The 21,151-nt window shown below is 37.7% G+C and overlaps 1 protein-coding gene across 1 annotated transcript in view; it reads left to right on the forward strand.

The window, feature by feature from the left end:
• Positions 1 to 570: 570 nt before the first annotated feature.
• Positions 571 to 21,151, forward strand: part of CENPE (centromere protein E) — a 73,366-nt gene continuing 52,785 nt past the window's right edge. Inside the window, 13 exon segments of the mRNA XM_007462455.1 lie at positions 571 to 711; positions 2,208 to 2,299; positions 4,349 to 4,438; positions 4,555 to 4,673; positions 6,030 to 6,149; positions 6,593 to 6,674; positions 6,833 to 6,900; positions 6,978 to 7,043; positions 12,800 to 12,851; positions 14,352 to 14,439; positions 14,785 to 14,914; positions 15,873 to 15,992; positions 16,870 to 17,028. Coding sequence (XP_007462517.1) covers positions 650 to 711; positions 2,208 to 2,299; positions 4,349 to 4,438; positions 4,555 to 4,673; positions 6,030 to 6,149; positions 6,593 to 6,674; positions 6,833 to 6,900; positions 6,978 to 7,043; positions 12,800 to 12,851; positions 14,352 to 14,439; positions 14,785 to 14,914; positions 15,873 to 15,992; positions 16,870 to 17,028 — 1,248 coding nt within the window. The 5' untranslated portion in view covers positions 571 to 649.

Consider the following 21,151-nt stretch of genomic DNA (forward strand, 5'->3'; position numbering starts at 1 on the left):
CAGGAGTTTACAAGGGGCACAAGATTCTTCTGTTTCTGGGCTGAGCAGTAACTTTCAACTCTTGGCATTTAAGGTGTCTTTTTGTTTTGTTTTGTTTGCGGTACGCGGGCCTCTCACTGCTGTGGCCTCTCCCGTTGCGGAGCACAGGCTCCGGACGCTAAAAAAAAAAAAAAAAAAACACCAAAAAACAGTGTAATTCTTTAAAGGTCCTAATTCTCTTTTGTTAGTGAAGAAAAAATTCTCGGCTTTGTTTTTCCACAGATTGCAAACTCTTTAAGGGTGGGGTGGAGGATTGCGTTTGTAAACGGCTGCCAGCACTTCAACGGCGTTTAGCAAACAATAGTTATCTCTGCTATTACCTTGTGAGCCTCTGGCCACGGGCTTCCCGGACCCTCTCTCTGCGAGCCCCAAGCTTCCTTTTACTCCAGACCCTTATAACTGCTCCCCCAACCCTTATCCGTGGACGCGCCGCCGGCCTGGCGTCCCCCGCGCCGCGACGCAAATGGAACGGCCTATGACGTCAAGAGGCCGCGGCTCAATCAGACGCGGCGTTTGGGAAATTTTAAATTTAAAGGCGGGGTGGATCTTACGCTCAGAAGCGCCGGGCGCGGAGGTTTTTGTACAGTTTCCTGGGATCCAGCCCGGCAGGATGGCCGATGAAGGAGCCGTCGCCGTCGCCGTCTGCGTGCGAGTTCGGCCGCTCAACAGCAGGTAGGTGGGCCAGACCTTGCCCAGGTTCCCGTTGCGGCCTCCGGCCCGGGCCTGAGCCGGAGGAGTGAGTCCTTGCTCCTTCCTGCTCCGCTGCCTAGAAACTGGGCCATTGACCCGCTTTGTGCCTTGGTTTCTTATGTGTAAAGTGACGGGCCAGGATCGGAGGATCTAGAGGATACTTTTCAGCTGTGGGATTCTCTTAAGTCTATAACTCAGGCTCGCCGTCATTAAAGACCCTACTCCCTGCGCTGCTCTGCAGCCCCCCGATCTGCGCTCCCCATCCCTCCCCCAGGAAAGTCGCATAGGAAAAATCCTTACTGGCACTCTTCACAGCTAGTCATTTTACACTTAACTGACTCTCTCTCCCCCTTTACTGTATACTCCTTGAGCGCAGGAACTAGTCAGTCTTCTTCCATTGTATTCGGTAGACCCTCAACACTTCAGTGACTGAACTCCACGTTCAGAAGGTTGAATGACCGATATTCATCAAAATTGATTTTTTTTTAGTACAGTGTACTGTACTAAACACACACTACCATCGTTGCCCAGTGGATCTTACGTTCTAAAGGGGTAGACAGAAAATAAAGTGAAAAATATAGAGTATTAAGTGATGATACTGGAGTAATAAATGCTATAGAGAAAAAACAGGAAGGGGAAGAAATGAAAATGAAGTCTGTTTGCTTTGCCTGTCTTGGGCCCTTGCCCCTGAATGCTGACACATTTTGTTTGAGAAACATTTGTTAACCATTATTGGGTGTTTAATAAATAAAAATATCAAAATGAGGAATTTCCTATTTTTAAGAAGCTCATTAATGCATTAGAAGAAAGCTACATAAAGAAAACATTATAATACATCATGACAGGTGTTATGATAGACAGGTGGAGAATGTTTGCTAGAGTCTTTAGTCCTTAAGTGAGATAGTTTAGGGGAGGGACAGGGCTGTGTAGGAAACTCCTGATACTTTTCATGAATGAAAGAACAGTTAAGTTAATGGAAACATAAGTCAGGGTATTCCAGGCAGCGGGGGCGTCGAATCTTATTCTGGAGTGACCTTCAGGCAGTTGATTTGTGTGGAGTTAGGGTGTATATAGGAATTTAGAGGAAGATATGGATCGAAGAGAGAAATTACAATGACCCAGATGTCATGTGCCAAATTAAGGATTTCAGATGGTTTTAAAAGGCTTTAAGCAAGAGGGACATAACCAGAGTTGCATTTTCAACGTATCTTTTCAGCCGCCAGTACTGGATTGGAAGGTGGAAGTGAAGAACTTCACAAAGAAACTCCCATGAAAGTGCAGGAGGTCACAGAGCCCCATTTAAAATCCACCTTTGACCCCCCCCCAAAGGTGGATTTTCCACATTTATCCTATTTATGGTATACGTCATTACCATCTTTTAAAATATTCATCAGAAGATGAGGTCTTTTCAGTTATCTTTCATGTAACACATCTTCTGTGACCAGTTATTCTAAAATGCAGTTTTTTTATTCTTTTAGAGAAGAGGCGCTTGGAAAAGATACTCAGGTTTACTGGAAAACTGACAATAATACAATTTATCAAGTCGATGGGAGTAAATCCTTCAATTTTGGTAAGTTTATAACAGCATCAAAAGTTAACCTGGTATCATTTTTCTATTATGAGTACAGAAGCCTTATGAATAACACTGGATTTGTCACTAAAGATCAAACTAAGCCTTCAATAAACTGCTTCAGTGGAAACTTTGAAAAATTGTTCATCCATTCATGTATGCTAAGATAATAAACTGACACTTAAAACATAGCAATAGTAAAAAAATAATAATAATAAGTAAATAAAAAATTAAACACAGTTATAGTCATAGTGCCTTTTAACTGAAATTAACATTTTTCCTCTTATTCATCAACGTACTTGTGGCGTAAAACTCTGTAAGCCCAAAATATGTTATTTAATGTCAAGTCATCTTTAAGATCTTCCAGTTTGGTTTCTTTGTTGTTGTTGTTTCTTTTTTTGTTGTTTCTTTTCTTTTTTTTTCAGTTGTTTTTCAAAACTTTTTAAAGAATAAATACTGAAGATATTCCTTCTTTGTCTGGTAGAATACAGCAGGGATCTATCTCTGCTTTTGTGGATCTTATTTGGTGGAAAGAAAGGCTTTAAACAAGTATTTACACTTATGATGACATAAGCTTTGTGGGAGTTTATAGCAGGGATCTAACTAATCTAGGTATCTGAAATGGTACCACTTACACTGGGACCTGCAGGATGAGTGAGAGTTAGCTAGGACAAAGGGACTTGGAGGACCTAATGGTTAACTAGGTTGATTTGTGTATTGATTTAGCATGTATATAGTGCTGACAATGTGCCAGGCACTGTTCTAAGCACTTCACATATATTAACTCATTAAACCTCCTAATAAGCTTATATATATTTGGTACCTTCCCATTTTAATGAGGAAGCAGAGAGGCCTGGAGTCACACAGCCAGCAAATGAAAGAGTCAGGCTCCAGATCTGTGTTCCAGCCACACTACCATGCTGCCACTTAGGCACCATAGAGCAACAGTGACGGCCTGTCACCAACCTCAGGAGTAAGTGATTAAGTTGTCAAACTAGTGTTTAACTAGAAAGCCACAAAGATATGCAGAAGAGAAAATGATTCCTGGTAAAGGAATGTTTGGTGGTATTAACATAATTTTTAAAAGGTAATATGTGCCAGAGATTATAAAAGCTAAGTACCACAGATTCTCAGTAGCCATGTACGCCCATGAAGGTTTTGGACTCATCCAGCTGTCTGAAACAGATAACATTGATGTTTGAATTATCCTGCCATTTCTCCTTGCTCTAAAATCATGACCCTTAAGCAGCCTTCAGATGGCACTTTAGTTTTCCATATTGTTCCACCCATAGGGCAGATGTGTGGTCATGGTGCAAGCAGTGTGATCACTGAATTTCTCATTGTAGGTCAGTACATTACTCTCCTGATTTACAAATCCATTTCTTGTGCGCTTTTTAATGTGAGGGCACTGCTAAAAGAGTGGTCTAGTTTTAATGTGCTAACAAAAGCAGAGAACCACATCCTGGACTTGTGAATTTATCAGTGCAAATGCTACTCTAAACCCAGCCTTTAGCAGCACTTCAGCTTTGGTCAGTACTTTTCTTCCAAATATCTGCATTTTTGGGTTTCGTTTGAGCTAGACCTTCTTACTAGTTATGTTAAAAACATTAACAAAGAATAGTAATAGTTTATATTTCCTAAGTATTAACATATGTTCACAATAATTCTATGAGGAAGATAATATATATCCATTTTACATATTAGGGAACTGAGGCACGGAGACATCAACCACTTCAGCCAAAATTGCACTGTAAATGGCAGAACCAAGATTTGCAGGCGGTCCGATTCTGGACCCCCATATTCAGCCACCATGCCCTACTGCCTCTTGAAAGCACATAGGGTAACAGACTTGTATTTTTTCTGTGTGAGGACCAACACATTTTACCTAAAGAGAAGAGTATTTTCAGAGGACCAATAAGTTGAAGGAAGTATTGTGTCTTAAATCTTTTATCATACCGTATCCTGACAATTTTATTTCTGTGGGCAACTACTAATTCAGAATGAAAACAGTTAATTTGTTTGATTTAACTTTTATGTTTTGTTTTTTAGATCGTGTCTTTCATAGTAATGAAACTACTAAAAATGTGTACGAAGAAATAGCAGTACCAATCATAGATTCTGCCATACAAGGCTACAATGGTGTGTATTCACTGCAAAAACATTTCAGTCTTGGGTGTCTGTTTAGCAAGTATTGATAGTTTTATACACTATAGATTCATTTTTAATCTTTGCATGTGTGTGTGTTGTTTTTGCAGGTACTATATTTGCCTATGGGCAGACTGCATCAGGAAAAACATATACTATGTTGGGGTCACAAGATTATTTGGGAGTAATACCCAGGGCAATTCATGACATTTTCCAAAAAATTAAGAAGGTAAATAATTTAGCTAAATTTCTAGTACATGCAGGTAAAAGTGGTGATAATAGGATAGCAACCTTAGTGTTCTCTTGTAATGATGAAGTATATTTATAGTTATCTCTTGATTATCCATGAGGAAAGAAGGAAGGCATAGTATAGATTCATTTTTTTCCCCACAAACTTACTAACTTATAAAGCTTAAAGTTCTTTCATTCTTTCCTTTGAATCATGAAACTACTCCCACCAAAAAGTGGGCATTAAGGAACAGGAAAATCTTATCACAATGATTAGGTCCTCATTGCCTTTGTTTAGCTACCAGTGTTTATTAAGGAGCAGTAAAAAGTAGACTAGATAAAAGACAAGGGAATCAGAAGGTCAGAATAGGCAAGCTAATTAGTTGAGTTGGTTTTAAATTAGTTTTTTCATCATTATTTTATTTTTAATTTCTTGAATATATGTAGGTTTTATTTTGAGGTTAGAGAATTGGACTGGGTATTTTCCTGTTATAATTCTATGATACTGTACTTTTCATTATTTCTGAAACAGTGCTTTGCTGTTGTTATTATCAATATAGAAGCACAGGGGAAGTTTTGTTTTTTGTTTGTTTTACAAAGATAATTTCCTGAAAGACAAATACCATATGACTTCACTTATATGTGGAATCTAAAAGAAAACAAATGAACAAACAAAACAGAAACAGACTCATAGATACAGAGAAAAAACAGGTGGTTGTCAGAGGGGAGGGAAGTTGGAGGAATGAGAGAAATAGGTGAGGGAGATTAAAGGGTACAAATGTCCAGTTAGAAAATAAATGAGTCACAGGGATGAAATGTGCAGCATGGGGAATATTGTCAATAATATTGTAACATTTTTGTATGGTGACAGATGGTAACTAGGCTTATCATGTGATCATTTTGACATGTAGTGGAAATATTGAATCACTATGTGTGCACCAGGAACTAACATAGTGGAATAGGTCAACTATACATCAACTAAAAACTAAATAAATATTTTTAGGGCTTCCCTGGTGGCACAGTGGTTGAGAGTCTGCCTGCTGATGCAGGGGACGCGGTTTCATGCCCCGGTCCGGGAAGATCCCACATGCTACGGAGCGGCTAGGCCCGTGAGCCATGGCCGCTGAGCCTGCGCATCCAGAGCCTGTGCTCCGCAACGGGAGAGGCCACAACAGTGAGAGGCCCGCGTACCGCAAAAAATAAATAAATAAATAAATAAATAAAAATTTTTAAAAGATAGTTTCTCAAAGAATATTTTAATATTTAATATTAGCATATAAGCATTCATTATTAGGTTTTCATAATTGGATGATCTCTGGTGTTTTCTGATATGTTTTCACATCACTTTTTCTTCTAGTTTCCTGATAGGGAATTTCTTTTACGTGTGTCTTACATGGAGATATACAATGAAACCATTACAGACTTACTCTGTGACACTGAAAAAATGAAGCCTTTAATAATTCGGGAAGACTTCAATGTAAGTAACAGAGTTAACAAAGTGGCTCAAAAAATAGAGTTATTCATTGGGATTATTTTTCTTGAACATTTGCCTTTAATTTCTATACACTTTAAAGTGTCTCCTGTTACTATGGTTTGTTTTTTATTTTCTTTCTTAAACATTTATAGAGATTATCTCTTAAGTAACATGTATAGTATTTAAATATTGACAGCTATAATATTGTGGCATAAGTGCCTAAAAAGAGCAAGCTGGAAGTATCAGGTTAGAATTCGGTGTATTTTGGTACAGGAAATAAATTGTAAATAGCATAGATTTAGTTGTTATTTTTGTACATTATAAAAGTGCCCATTTTCTACTCTTAACTTCCACAAATGAATTCTATAATAGTTTGCACTTTTTGAAATGCAAAATTTTAAGTGACTTATAGTTCTCTACTTTTCCCATAATTAAACTTGTTTCAGAGGAATGTGTATGTGGCTGATCTCACAGAAGAAGTTGTTTATACATCAGAAATGGCTTTGAAGTGGATCACGAAAGGAGAGAGTAAGACTTTATACTGTATTTCTTCAAAACACGTGTAAAAACTATTTAATTGAATGTATGTAGGCTTGAAATCACACTTTTCACTTCTAAACTTAAATACAAGTTAGTGTTTTTCTTTGGATTTTAATATACACGGCTGAAATGTGATTCTTTTACAGAGAACAGGCATTATGGAATTACAAAAATGAATCAAAGAAGCAGTCGTTCTCATACCATTTTTAGGATGGTAGGTAATTCTCACTATATTTGGTCTTTCCAATTAAAAATACACTAATTTTTCTACAAGTTGCCTTTTCCTTCTAGATTTTGGAAAGTAGAGAGAAAGGTGAACCTTCTAATTTTGAAGGATCTGTCAAGGTGTCCCATTTGGTGAGTATTGATGAACAGTGATAATGTACTAAATGAGCCGAACCAAAATTTAATTTAGCTGCTCTATGTTTGGTCATGAGAACTGTTAACTGATTGGCAAAAGCATCTATAAATTGGTAGTTTAGTCTCATCACTAACATGAGATTACTAGCGGAAATGTAGGAAGAGTTCAGAGAATCTTACTTCCTGTGATCTTATAGCTGCCATTTCCTGAACTTTAGATGTAAGAACTGTAGGAGTTGAGGCTTTCCCTAACTAGTAATTGAGGAAGGGTTGATTCCATGCACGTTTAAGTGTTAAAGTAATCTTGGAATTTGGTGATTTTTTTGGTGTGTTTGTGGTTTTGGGGTTTTGAGGGGTTTTTTGGTCTCTGCCAATGGTATTGAGACTTATGAGATGAACAAAAACCTGGGTGAGATAGTTAAAAAATAAATCAGATTATTCAAGTTCATAGTTAAGTACAATAAGAAAATAAGCTTTGTATTATAAACAGTGTTTTAGACTATAAATCCCTTGAAGGGAAGAGTGATATCTCCTTCATCTTTGTAACTCCAACGCATTGTACATAGTTTATATTCAATACCTGTTTGTTGATAAGTGAATATAAGCATTATGCAAACATTCCTCCTTGCTGCACTGTATCGTTTCTCTTTTTCTGTGCTTCCTTTCTATTCCTTACCAGTATTGCTTTATTCTCTGTCTTCAAGGCCTAAATTCTTTAGTTTGATGTGGGGTATGATGTAAGATTTCTCGATTTGATTTGAAAACTTCAGGGGAAAAAGTAATAAATCTATAATATGTTTGTTTTCCAGATTTTGAAAAATCAGAGTCTTAATTAAGTATTTAATTCTAGTTTACCTCAGTTATTTTACTATACAAGTATATCATTTATTTTAGTAGACTAGTCTTTAACAACAACGAAAAACATAAAACCTAACTTCTGTTTTGTTTTCCAAACCTAGCCTGTGATATATCACTACAATTTTAACTTTTCTCTCATAGTTTAGCTTTAATTATAAATTAAGTTTAATTATAATTAAATTTAATTATAATTTAGCTTGACATATTCAGTGATCTGTTTGGTGTCTTTTCTTATATTTTTTGATGCTCCATCATCTAGGGACCATAGATACCATCTGGTCCAACACTCCAGACTTCCCACTTACTCTAAGTATCTTCTTGGAAAGAAGTCTTCCCCAAAGAGTCTTTTCTGGCTCTTTGGAGGTGGTCTTTTTATGAGTGTCTCCTGGCCTTTCTGGAATAATAACGTCCAGGTACTCTTAGCTCTGCTCCTTTATTCCCTTTTGTGTCTTCTTTCCCCCTACGCTCTTAATCAAAGCACAGGAGTGTTCTGTGGCTTTTCTTCCCTTGTTTGCCCTTGTTACCATTTCTGTGTTGACGATGGTCAAATGTTTATTGTTTCTAAAGTCTCTGAGTTCTATTTTATTTATTTTTTTATACAGCAGGTTCTTATTAGTTATCCATTTTATACATATTAGCGTATACATGTCAATCCCAATCTCCCAATTCATCCCACCACCACTTTCCCCACTTTGTGTCCATACGTTTGTTCTCTACATCTGTGTCTCAATTTCTGCCCTGCAAACCGGTTCATTGGTACCATTTTTCTAGGTTCCACAAATGTGCGTCAATATACGATATTTGTTTTTCTCTTTCTGACTTAACTTCACTCTGTATGACAGTCTCTAGATCCATCCATGTCTCTAAAAATGACCCGATTTCATTCCTTTTTATGGCTGAGTAATATTCCATTGTATATATGTACCACATCTTCTTTGTCTATTCGTGTGTCGATGGGCATTTAGGTTCCTTCCATGTCCTGGCTGTTGTAAATAGTGCTGCAATGAACATCAGGGTGCATGTGTCTTTTTGAATTATGGTTTTCTCTGGGTATATGCCCAGTAGTGGGATTGCCGGGTCATACGGTAATTCTATTTTTAGTTTTTTAAGGAACCTCCATACTGTTCTCCATAGTGGCTGTATCAATTTACATTCCCACCACCAGTGCAAGAGAGTTCCCTTTTCTCCACACCCTCTCCAGCATTTGTTGTATGTAGATTTTCTGATGATGCCCATTCTAACTGGTGTGAGGTAATACCTCATTGTAGTTTTTTTCTTTTTTTCAAGAGACTTTATTGGGAAGGAGCACCCCAGTGGAGAGCAGCAGGGCAAGGGAACCCAAGAGAACTCTCATTGTAGTTTTGATTTGCATTTCTCTAATAATTAGTGATGTTGAGCAGCTTTTCACGTGCTTCTTGGCCAACTGTATGTCTTCTTTGGAGAAATGTCTATTTAGGTCTTCTGCCCATTTTTGGATTGGGTTGTTTGTTTTTTGGATATTGAGCTGCATGAGCTGTTTACATATTTTGGAGATTAATCCTTTGTTCACTGATTCATTTGCAAATATTTTCTCCCATTCTGAGGGTTGTCTTTTCGTCTTGTTTGTAGTTTCCTTTGCTATGCAAAAATTTTTAGTTTCATTAAGTCCCATTTGTTTATTTTTGTTTTTATTTCCATTTCTCTAGGAGGTGGGTCAAAAAGGATCTTGCTGTGATTTGTGTCAGAGTGTTCTTCCTATGTTTTCCTCTAAGAGTTTGATAGTGTCTGGCCTTACATTTAGGTCTTTAATCCATTTTGAGTTTATTTTTGTGTATGGTGTTAGGAAGTGTTCTAATTTCATTCTTCTTACATGTAGCTGTCCAGTTCTCCCAGCACCACTTATTGAAGAGACTGTCTTTTCTCCATCGTATATCCTTGCCTCCTTTGTCATAGATTAGTTGACCACAGGTACATGGGTTTATCTCTGGGCTTTCTATCCTGTTCCATTGATCTGTATTTCTGTTTTTGTGCCAGTATCATATTGTCTTGATTACTGTAGCTTTGTAGTATAGTCTGAAGTCAGGGAGTCTTATTCCTCTAGCTCCGTTTTTCCCCCTCCAGACTGCTTTGGCTATTCGGGGTCTTTTGTGTCTCCATACAAATTTTAAGATTTTTTTGTTCTAGTTCTGTAAAAAAAAAAATGCCATTGGTAATTTCATAGGGATTGCATGGTTCTGTAGATTGCTTTGGGTGGTATAGTCATTTTCACAATATTGATTCTTCCAATCCAAGAACATAGTATATCTGTCCATCTGTTTGTATCATCTTTAATTTCTTTCATCAGTGTCTTACAGTTTTCTGTATACAGGTCTTTTGTCTCCCTAGGTAGGTTTATTCCTAGGTATTTTATTCTTTTTGTTGCAGTGGTAAATGGGAGTGTTTCCTTAATTTCTCCTTCAGATTTTTCATCATTAGTGTATAGGAATACAAGAGATTTCTGTGCATTAATTTTGTATCCTGAAACTTTACCAGATTCATTGATGAGCTCTAGTAGTTTTCTGGTGGCATCTTTAGGATTCTCTGTGTATCGTATCATGTCATCTGCAAACAGTGACAGCTTTACTTCTTCTTTTCCAATTTGTATTCCTTTTATTTCCTTTTCTTCTCTGATTGCTGTGGCTAGGACTTCCAAAACTATGTTGAATAATAGTGGTGAGAGTGTTCATCCTTGTCTTGTTCCTGATCTTAGGGGAAATGCTTTCAGTTTTTCACCATTGAGTTTGAGTTCTAATTCATGTCTTTCTAAAGATTGTCCCACTATTATCTCAAACTTCAGTGGGTCTAAAACCAAATTAATTTCTTCCTATTCTAATGAATATTCCTTTTTCCAGTAATACTAGCATTGTCCTGGTCACCTAAGCTGGAAACCCAAGTCTATTTTGGCTCATTTTTTCCTGCTTTCCTTTTTCTCCAGTCATCACCATTTCTTCCTGATTCTGTCATCATTCCATTGGGTGTCATACTCATTTAGGTTCTCATCTGTCTTGAATGATTCTATCATTCTCCTGAGCCTGGCCTCTAGGACTCTAGTCTTCCTTTCTTTGTTCTGTTATGCAGATTTCTAATGTTACTAAGCACTACTTTTGCTGTGGCATTTCCTTGGACAAGATCTGGCTTAACCAGTCTTACTTTGCTTCCTTCTGGTCCACATAAGCTCCTCTCTTATAGATAGACTGAGCTTCTTAGTGCCTTTGAACACTAATGCTTGTTCTCATCTTTTTACCTTAATTCATGCTTTCATCACCACTTTTCCCCTTTATTATGTATCTAGGTCACTTGCACTAGATACTATATAACAACGATTAGACTTCTTTTGAGTATTTTAGAGAAAGCAGTATCTGAGACAGGACTGTAAAGCAGGAGTACATAATTACCTGCCTACTCCTCAAAGAGAGAGGTAACTTAAATCTCTGACTTTCTTTTAATGCATTAATAATATTTACTGGGCTCTCAGATTAAAAAATAAAGAGGACATCCCTCCACTACTTACTGTCTCCACTACGACGTCCCTAGCCCAAACCACCATCATCTCTCCCTTAGATTCCTGCACTAACCTCCTAACTGGGCTAACTGCTGCCACTTCTGCCCCTCTCCAGTTCATTGTCCATCTAGGGTGCCATGGTTGAACTTTCAGAAAGTTAAATCAAGATACGTCACTCTTTTGATTAAAGCCCTCTCTTGGCTTCCCATTGCGCTTGGAAAATCCAACGTTCTTACCCCTACTTCCAAAGCTCTGCGTAATCTGACTCCTACCTCCTTCTCTTATGCTATGTGTTCCATCGCCATTTCACCAACTCTGCCATGTTGCCCTTTTTATTTTTTGAGCATACCAAGTTCACTTCTGTTTTGTGACTGAGTGTACTGGCTGCTCTTTTAATCTGCACTGTGCTTCCCCTGGTTTTACATGGCTGCCTCCCTCTGTCATTCCAGATCTTAGCTTAATGGGAAGTCTACCCCTACCACTCAGTCCAGAGAACCTACTCTGTCCCTTCTTTCCTCTTCCAGGACTCTCTTTAAATTATCTGTATTATATTTACCAGGTTATGTTTCCTATCTGTCTTCTTCTGTCTTCTCACCAACTTCCTCCTCTCCTCTTACCACTCCATATAGAATGTAAGCTCTATCAGGACAGGGACCTTACTTGTCGAATTCATTGCCATATCCCTAGCACCTGACATACTGCCTGAAGCATGACAGTCACTTTTTTCCAGCAATATTTGTGAAATGAAAGAGGTCCATGCTTTTAAAGATGCTACAGTAGAGTCAGAGACAAATGACTAGCTCCACACAATAAGTGCTGTAAGAATAAGTCATATCTGTAATGACCTCTGGGTACAGTCAAAAGAGCAACTCATTCAAGGTATGGGAGACGGAAGGATAAAATCAGCAAAGCTACACTGAGCAGGTAACATTTGCCTTTGGTCCTGAATAAAGACTAGAGGCGGTCTAGAACTTTAGAAGTAACAGAGAATGGCAAAAGGTAGCACTTAGGAGTGTAGAAGTCTATGAGGCGTTTAGGGTGTAGTGAGTAGTTCAGCTAGAGTTAGGAGTAAGTAATGAATAGATGTAATGCTGGGGCCACACGAGTGCCAGATTGCAAAGAATCACATTCATATGATAAGGTTTTGAACTTTGTGTAGGAAATAGAAAACCTATTCTGGCGGCATTATGGAGGATGTATTACAAAGAAGGAACAAGGGTTACAGATCGGTTTGACAAGGGAAGGCTTGAACAGTGGGGTGAAAGATGGGGGTACAGATGGGGTGTTCAAGTAAACTGTGTTTTAAATGTTCTTTCAGTAGTTTGGGTTTTACCTCATTATGCTTCCTAAAGGTTTATTATCATCTGTCTTACAGAATTTGGTTGATCTTGCTGGCAGTGAAAGAGCTGCTCAAACAGGTGCTGAAGGTAATGAAAACTTATGGAATATGTTGGTCTGAGTGTCTTCCTGTTCTTTCACAGAATAAAAGTGCTACCATGCATTTTAGAAACTAATAATGACAAAAATAATTTTGTGATAAAAGTCCTTCATGTAAAAAGCAGCTTATGTATGTGCCTAATTATCTAATTTGGGCTACCATAGCATCAATTAAAAAACTAGAACTGTACAGTTGATAGAATTGTATAGCTGAAAAGCTCGTGAGAGTACCATGAAAACCATCTAAATTTCCATATCAGGTAAGAAAATTCAGAAGGGAAGTGGGGCACAAAATTAATATACAGACATTAATAATTCTATAATACAAATAACCAGTTAGAATATTTAGTGTACAAAAAGACTCAATTTACAATGATGGCTTAAAAGGTGTAATACCTAGGAAGAAACTCAACAAAAATTGCACAGGGCCAAAATAAAGAAAACTTCAAAACAGACCTGAAGGACATAACCAAATACTTAAACAAATAGAAAAGCATACTTAGATGGGAAGGTGCAAAATCATAAAGATGTCAGGCCTCTCTCTGTGTTCATTTCCTGCAGCCTGACATAAAGACACCCAGCTGAGCATGGCCTATATCCACCAAACCAGACCCATGAACGGGAAATAAATGCTTGTTGTTTTAAGGTGGCTTGTTAAGCAGCAATATTACAGCAATAGCTGAATAGTGCACCTGTGAAATAACAGCTATTCAGAGTTATTTGTTGCAGTATTTTTTGTATATATGGTAGATTGAAAACCTACATATCCGTCAACAGGGTTCTAGGTAAATAATTTCTGATACATCCATACAGTGGAATTCTATGCTATGAGAAAGAATGAAAAAGACCGGTGTTTACTGATATGATGCATAATATACTGCCAAGTGAAAAAAGCGAAGTGCAAAATAGTGTGTATAGTATGCTACTATTTGTCTGAAAAAGAAAGGGGAGAAATGAATATATATGAACTTGTATTTCTAAAAATCTAGAAGAATAAATAATAAACATGGTTTACTGGTAGAGGGAACAGGAACTGGTTGGGGCATAAAACTGGAATAGAGCTTTTTCCAGGTACTTTTTTTTTAATGTTAGGGTCATGTGAGCATACTCACAATATTAAAATGAGAACTTTTTTTGGTTTTGAGCCTATAGTTGCCTATATTTGAAGGTTTGGAAAAAATAGATTTGAATGGAGGAATTAGAGGAGCTCTTTTAGGCAATGGGCTTTCCCTCCCTCTTATTCTTTTCTTAGTCATCTTTTTCATTTTGCCATTTCTCTCGGGTGATAACCTTTCTGATTCACCTAACTGGGGGAGGGTTAGGGAGAGAGCTCCTCCACCAGTGGTATTAAAGGTGGGCTCATATCTAGTCCAAAGCATAGACTTCAACATCTGTCCCTTTAATTTCTACTTTCTCTCATAATTTACTGATAAGTTCATCATCCAGTGCAGGGCTCGATTTTAGTTTTTATATTTGTTTAATAAATGCAGGTTTGCGACTCAAAGAAGGCTGTAATATAAATCGAAGCTTATTTATTTTGGGACAAGTGATCAAGAAACTTAGTGATGGACAAGTTGGGTATGTTTATCCCACTGTACTCTACCTGTTAATGCTTATGTTTTCATTAGGTCGAAAATTGTAATATTTTAGTGACACTCAAATAAATGTTCTTATTTCATATATTCAAAAGCTTTCATGACTCTGTGATCATGTGTGGCTTCTTATACATATGATTGTGTCCTACTAAATTTACTTTCTATATTTTAAATATTTTTTAGTTAGTAGTTTTGATCTGCCTCATGTAACCTGTAAATAATTAATTTTTTTAACTGTAGCTATTTTAAGGTTCTACATTAAGAACCAACCACTTTTGTTATATAAAAATTCTTACTCTTTTTCTTCCCAAACTCATTTCTCACTAAGTGGTTTCATAAATTATCGAGATAGCAAATTAACACGAATTCTCCAGAATTCCTTGGGAGGAAATGCAAAAACACGTATTATCTGCACAATTACTCCAGTGTCTTTTGATGAAACTCTTACTACTCTCCAGGTGAGTGTGATTTTTATCTCAACTTAATAGGAGGGCATATCATCTTTAAGAAGGAAAAATTACCTACTAAAAATAGGTAGAGTTTTTTTAATTCACATAACTACCTGTTAAAATAAAATTATGTGTTGTCTGCTAAATAGCATTTCTTAATTTTCCCAGAATTCAATCATTCATATCCCACCTCCACAATTTTTGCCACATCCAACACTATTTTACTGAAATTGACTTGATATTTTTCTTTTACAAACTCACTTTTTTACTTAATTGATTATGAAAGGAAATGTTATATCAGTTCCGTAAATGAAAAACTAGTATCACTTGCAACAAATAGAAGGTGACCCAAAAAACATGTGTATGTGCTTATAATAAAATAATTCCTAAATTCTTGCTAGCTAATTATTGCCTGCCTTTGCACTGAGCCTAAGTAAGGCCTGCATTTTATGTTTAAAAAAAGGAGAGGGGCGAGTAGGGGGGAATTGAATTGTCAGTAGAATAGCTGTCTCAATGAAGGATTCAATGTTTTATATAATGGATACTTTCATGTACCCACTTAAAGTAACTTCTGATACTCATACTCTAAGAAACATTGCTTTAAATAGCTACTGAGCACTGGGTCGAGGTACTGTCAGAGAAAAAAGATAGAAAATAGAGTCCTGGCTTCACAGAATGTATAGACTTATAGGGAAGATAAGACCTGTCTTCCAAAATGATTGCCTTGGATTAATGCTTAAGTAGCTAGTAAGTAGGATAGCGTTCAAAGGAAGGAGAAAGGCTTTTGACTGGAGCATTACAGGCATTGTTACAGGGACATAAAATGCACTCTGTACTCAAAAGTATTAAACTACCTGGGAAGAGTACTGATTTTTCTTTACAAAACTTAATTACAAGAAGACCAAATATTATTAATTTACTTAATTTTTGTGTGGGGGGCACATAACAGTCTTGTATATTTTCCCAGTTTGCCAGCACTGCTAAATATATGAAGAATACTCCTTACGTTAACGAGGTATCAAATGATGAAGCTCTCCTGAAAAGATACAGAAAAGAAATAATGGATCTTAAAAAGCAATTAGAGGAGGTATGTGTGAACCATGTATCTCAGTAAAGAGTAGGGACAGATTTAGAATTGAGATCTACCTAATTGCCCAGAGATTCTTAAGTCATCAATATCTGAGTTTTGCAACCTAAATTTAAAACAGCTTTCAACTAAGAAGAAATCAACTCATAAAAATTTTAGTTTAATTTACGGTAAACTGAAAGATTTGGTTTCTTGAAGTTATTTTAGATTTTGTTTTTCATTTTCAAAGGGGAAAATTTGATATTTTCAAATGGGCCAAGTGGAGATAATTTTTTTTTTTAATTGTCACAAATTATACATAGGGAATTAGGTTAAACAAGAGAGACCATGTATAGGTACCTAAAACTACTTTCTCTAGTTTCACGTTAACTTGAATTTTTCTTCCAACCCTGAGATAGCAATCTAATAAGATAGCATAATCACTTGTCATTGTTTGTTTTAACTATTATGGTCCTCTATTTTATATAAATCTTGCATTTTAGTGATCTTTTTAGGAATAAGCTAAAATGTCAAATGGTAGTCTTATGAAAACTTCTCTTCCTTTGCTGTAGGTATTCAAATCTCTGCTTTTATGACTTCTCTGCCTACTATTTATATATTTTTAGGCAACTAATAGAATTGCTTTAACAGCATTTTAATGGTATATAGAATAGTGACATGAGAAGAAATGTATATTTGACTTTACTTTTAGTTTGAGAAATTACTGATTATGGTAACTGTGTATTGGTGTTCTGCAGGTAGGGTATATTTTATTTCAATAATATTAAAATTCTCTTAGTTCACATACAAATTTCTATTCTGTTCTTTTAAGCTACTTTTGAAATTTTAAAATCTAGCTACATTTGTTATTAACATAACCCAATATTACATTCTGTAGGTTTCTTTAGAGACTCGGGCCCAGGCAATGGAAAAAGACCAAATGGCACAACTTTTGGAAGAAAAAGATCTACTTCAAAAAGTGCAGATTGAAAAAATTCAAAACTTAACACGGATGCTGGTGACCTCTTCTTCCCTCACATCACAACAGGAATTAAAGGTAAAATTTAAAAGATGACAACTTAAACTTGGTATACGGAGAATAGAATGGGTATTCCTATGTGTTTATTACATAGTTATGCATTTCTTATCTTTTGATACAGTGTATTCAAGAAACCCAGAACTTTTGTGTTGCTATTTGCCTATATAGCAACAAAACACCTAAGAGAAGAGGTTCATTAAAAAATACTGATCCCGGGCTTCCCTGGTGGCGCAGTGGTTGAGGGTCCACCTGCCGATGCGGGGGACGCGGGTCCGTTCCCCGGTCCGGGAGTATCCCGCATGCCACGGAGTGGCTGGGCCCGTGAGCCATGGCCGCTGAGCCTGCGCGTCCGGGGCCTGTGCTCCGCAATGGGAGAGGCCACAACAGTGAGAGGCCCGCGTACCGCAAAAAAAAAAAAAATACTGATCCCTAATGTAGAGGTCCTAATTCAAGGATTCAAGTTTACCACCTATGTTTTCTTCTAGGAGTTTTATGGTTTCAGGTGTTAACATTCAAGTCTTTAATCAGTTTGAGTTGATTTTTGTGTATAGTGTAAGATAGTGGCCCAGTTTCGTTCTTTAGCGTATGGCTGTCCAGTTTTTCCAACATCATTTACTGAACAGACTGTCCTTTCCCTATTGTATCTTCCTGGTTCCTTTGTTGTAAATTAATTGATCATATATGTCTAGGGTTTATTTCTGAGCTCTCTATCCTGTTCCATTTGTCTATGTGTCTGTTTTTATGGCACTATCATACATATTGTTTTGATTGCTATAGCTTTGTAATACAGTTTGAAATCAGGAAGCATGATGCCTCCAGCTTTGCTCTTCTTTCTCAAGATTGTTTTGGCTATTTGGAGTCTTTCATGGTTTAGAGTCTAGAGTATATTCAAGGAATCTATTTGCAATATGCTTCTTAAGAACGTCAAGTAAAATTAATTAGGGGTTGGAAACCACAGATGTCTAGAGTACGTGGGAATATTTTCTGTTTAAAGAAACAGAAATATTGGGCTTCCCTGGTGGCGCAGTGGTTGAGAATCTGCCTGCTAATGCAGGGAACACGGGTTCGAGCCCTGGTCTGGGAAGATCCCACATGCCACGGAGCAACTGGGCCCGTGAGCCACAACTACTGAGCCTGCGTGTCTAGAGCCTGTGCTCCGCAACAAGAGAGGCCGCGAGAGTGAGAGGCCCGCGCACCGCGATGAAGAGTGGCCCCCGCTTGCCACAACTAGAGAAAGCCCTCGCACAGAAACGAAGACCCAACACAGCCATAAATAAATAAATAAAGCAAACTGTCAACAAGTAAAAATAAACACAATTAAAAAAAAAAAAAAAAAAAGAAACAGAAATATTAATATCAGGAAATTGATCTAGCATCTAGATCAACATACTGATCAAAATTCTGGCTTCCAGTCTTTGTGGTTTTTGCTTTTACTAGAGTAGGGATTTATTTCTCCAACAGATATTTTCTTAAGAGAACAGCCTCTGGATTTGAACTACCTGGGTTTGAATCCCTGTTCTATCAATTCCTAACACTTGACCTTGGGCAATTTCTCAAATAGACTTTGCTGCAGTTTCCTTATCTGTGATATATAGCTTGATCCCCACCTCATAGGATTGTTGTGAGAATTAAGTGAAGTAACATACAGTACATGCTTAACACTATACTTTCTGCTCAGCAAATCCTCAATAAATATATACTGTTAAGATAATTATTAATAGACATTTATGTTCAGGTCACCATTCTAAGTATTTAGAAGATGCTCTACATCAATTTGTTGACTGAGTGATGAGTAGGAAATAGCCCAGTGGAAGGTGTAAGGAATAGTATTTCAGGAAGACACTTACATGTACAGAAGCTTAAAATTGTGGAAAAACAGTATATTTCTTGGACTTTCTGGTGGCAGAGGCATTTTAAAACCTCAGTGAAGGATTTGAATGTTGCATTATGCTAAGGACAAGGAAAAGCCTTGTATGGAACATAATCGGAATTGCATTTTGGAAAGGTGAGGCTGCTATGTGCATCAGATAGATTGGGCCTCTGCAATGATTGTAGCTCTGGAGATGGAAGAAATTGATAAACTGGAGAGCTATTTGGGAGGTAGACTCAACAGGATTTTGTGATTATGTAGACACAGCGGCAGGGAAAGGGAGAAGGAGGTATCCAAGATGACTTGCTGGCATTACTAGGCTTTCTGGGTAGCTGGTAGCATATTCACTGAGTTGAGGAGCACTGAATGAAGAGCAGTGGAGCTGCTCAGTGTTTGATTCAGGACATCTCCATTTTAAGATGTCAGGCAGTCGAAAATGTGAAAGGTCTGACATGGAGGTATCAATTTGGCATTAACTACTGCAGATCCAATTTAGAGTCCTGGGAATGGATGAGCTTGCTCTGGAAGCATGTTGAAAATGGAAAAAACAGAGGGTCAAACACAAAACCCCATGAAACAACAACTTTTTAGGTAAAGGCAGTAAAGAAGAATCCCTGAAGGAACCCATGTTTAGCTCAGAATTTAGAAGGAAACCAGCTGAATGTGGTAACCAAGGGAACAGAGTATTTCAGAGGTAGTGGTCAGCAGTCTCACATTCTGCTGAGAAGTTAAATAAGATACACATAGACAAAAATGCTTTGGATTGAGAAATAAGAAGCTCATTTGCAAAAGCAATTTTGAGTTATGTGCTGGTAGTGCAAGCCACCTTGCAGTGGGTTGGTTTTATGAGTTTGAGATAATGACAAGGTCCAGGAGTGGCTTTGGGAGCACGTGGAGTTGAGGTGAAGGTCATTGGAGTCAAACATGTATATACAACTAGGTTTTTGCAGAGCAGGTTGTGGAAAGAGCTGACTATTTCAAGCAGAAGGGTAGTATGTGGTAGAGGCATGAAAGCATGCAGAATATTCTGGGGACAGCAGATAATGTTGACAGGCAACGCAGTAGAATGGTTGGTGGATAGGCTCTGAAGTTAATAGGCATGGGCTCAGCTTCCAGTTGGCTGTATGACTCTACTCAGCTTCTCCAAACTTTCTGGACACCCAGCTCAACTATAAAATGGATGTAGTAATAGAGGATTGTTGAGAGGATCAAATAAGATGAGATAATGCTTGTACTAGTAGAGACACAAGAGGAGAATGCTAGCTGTGAAATATGGAAAGACACAAACACTTAGGAAGTGGGCAGGGGAAGAGAAACCAGCAAAGCAGAGTGAGAGATGAAGACAGCTAGCTGGGTGGGGTAAGAATCAGGAGACAGAAATGCCCCTGAAGGGATGAGGAAGAAGTAAATAGATGATGAGGAAGATGAAAATGTAGAAACTAAAAGAAAATGGTAGCTTGAGAGAAGTGAGGAGGCAAGGGATTATTTTTTTAAAAACTCAAAAACAGATAAATAGGCTTGAGCATTCGTACAGCTAAGAGGAAGGAGCTAGGGAAGATGACAGATGAACAGATAACTGAGGGGAACAGAACTGGGCACCCAAAGTGCTTTCGGTAGCTCTAAGGGGGCAGCAACAGCTGTCCCTTCCGTATACCCCCAGGTTACTTGAAGAGTTGAGAGTCAACCGATTCCTTTCAGTTACATTCCAGAAAAGCTTATAAGTAAACCTTCAAATAAAATATGTAATTTAAATAGTAGTTTCATCAAATTTATTATGGGGTTAAATACTGATTTGAAAAGTTTGAATATGTTTTCTTATCTCAGGTTATCCTTAAACTGGTAAGATATTAAAGTAGACTTAGTAAACATTCTGCCAAGTCGATGAGGTTTTTTTGTTTGTTTGTTTTGGGGTTTTGTTTGTTTGTTTTTATTTATTTATTTTGGCTGCATCGGGTCTTAGTTGCAACACACAGGATCTTCACGGAGGCATGCAGGATCTTTTGTTGCCACGCGTGGGCTCTTTGTTGCAGTGTGCAGGCTTCTGTCTAGTGGCCACAGGTTTTCTCTCTCTAGCTGTGGCGTGTGGGCTCCAGAACACGTGGGCTCTGTAGTTTGCAGCATGAGAGCTCTCTAGTTGAGGCGCAGGAGCTCAGTAGTTGTGGCGCAGGCTTAGTTGCCCTGTGGCATGTGGGATCTTAGTTTCCTGACCAGCGATCGAACCTGCGTCCCCTGCATTGGAAGGTGGATTCTTTACCACTGGACCACCAGGGA

The sequence above is a fragment of the Lipotes vexillifer genome, unplaced genomic scaffold (genome assembly GCF_000442215.2).
Source record: "Lipotes vexillifer unplaced genomic scaffold, Lipotes_vexillifer_v1.1 scaffold1824, whole genome shotgun sequence".
NCBI lineage: Eukaryota > Metazoa > Chordata > Mammalia > Artiodactyla > Lipotidae > Lipotes > Lipotes vexillifer.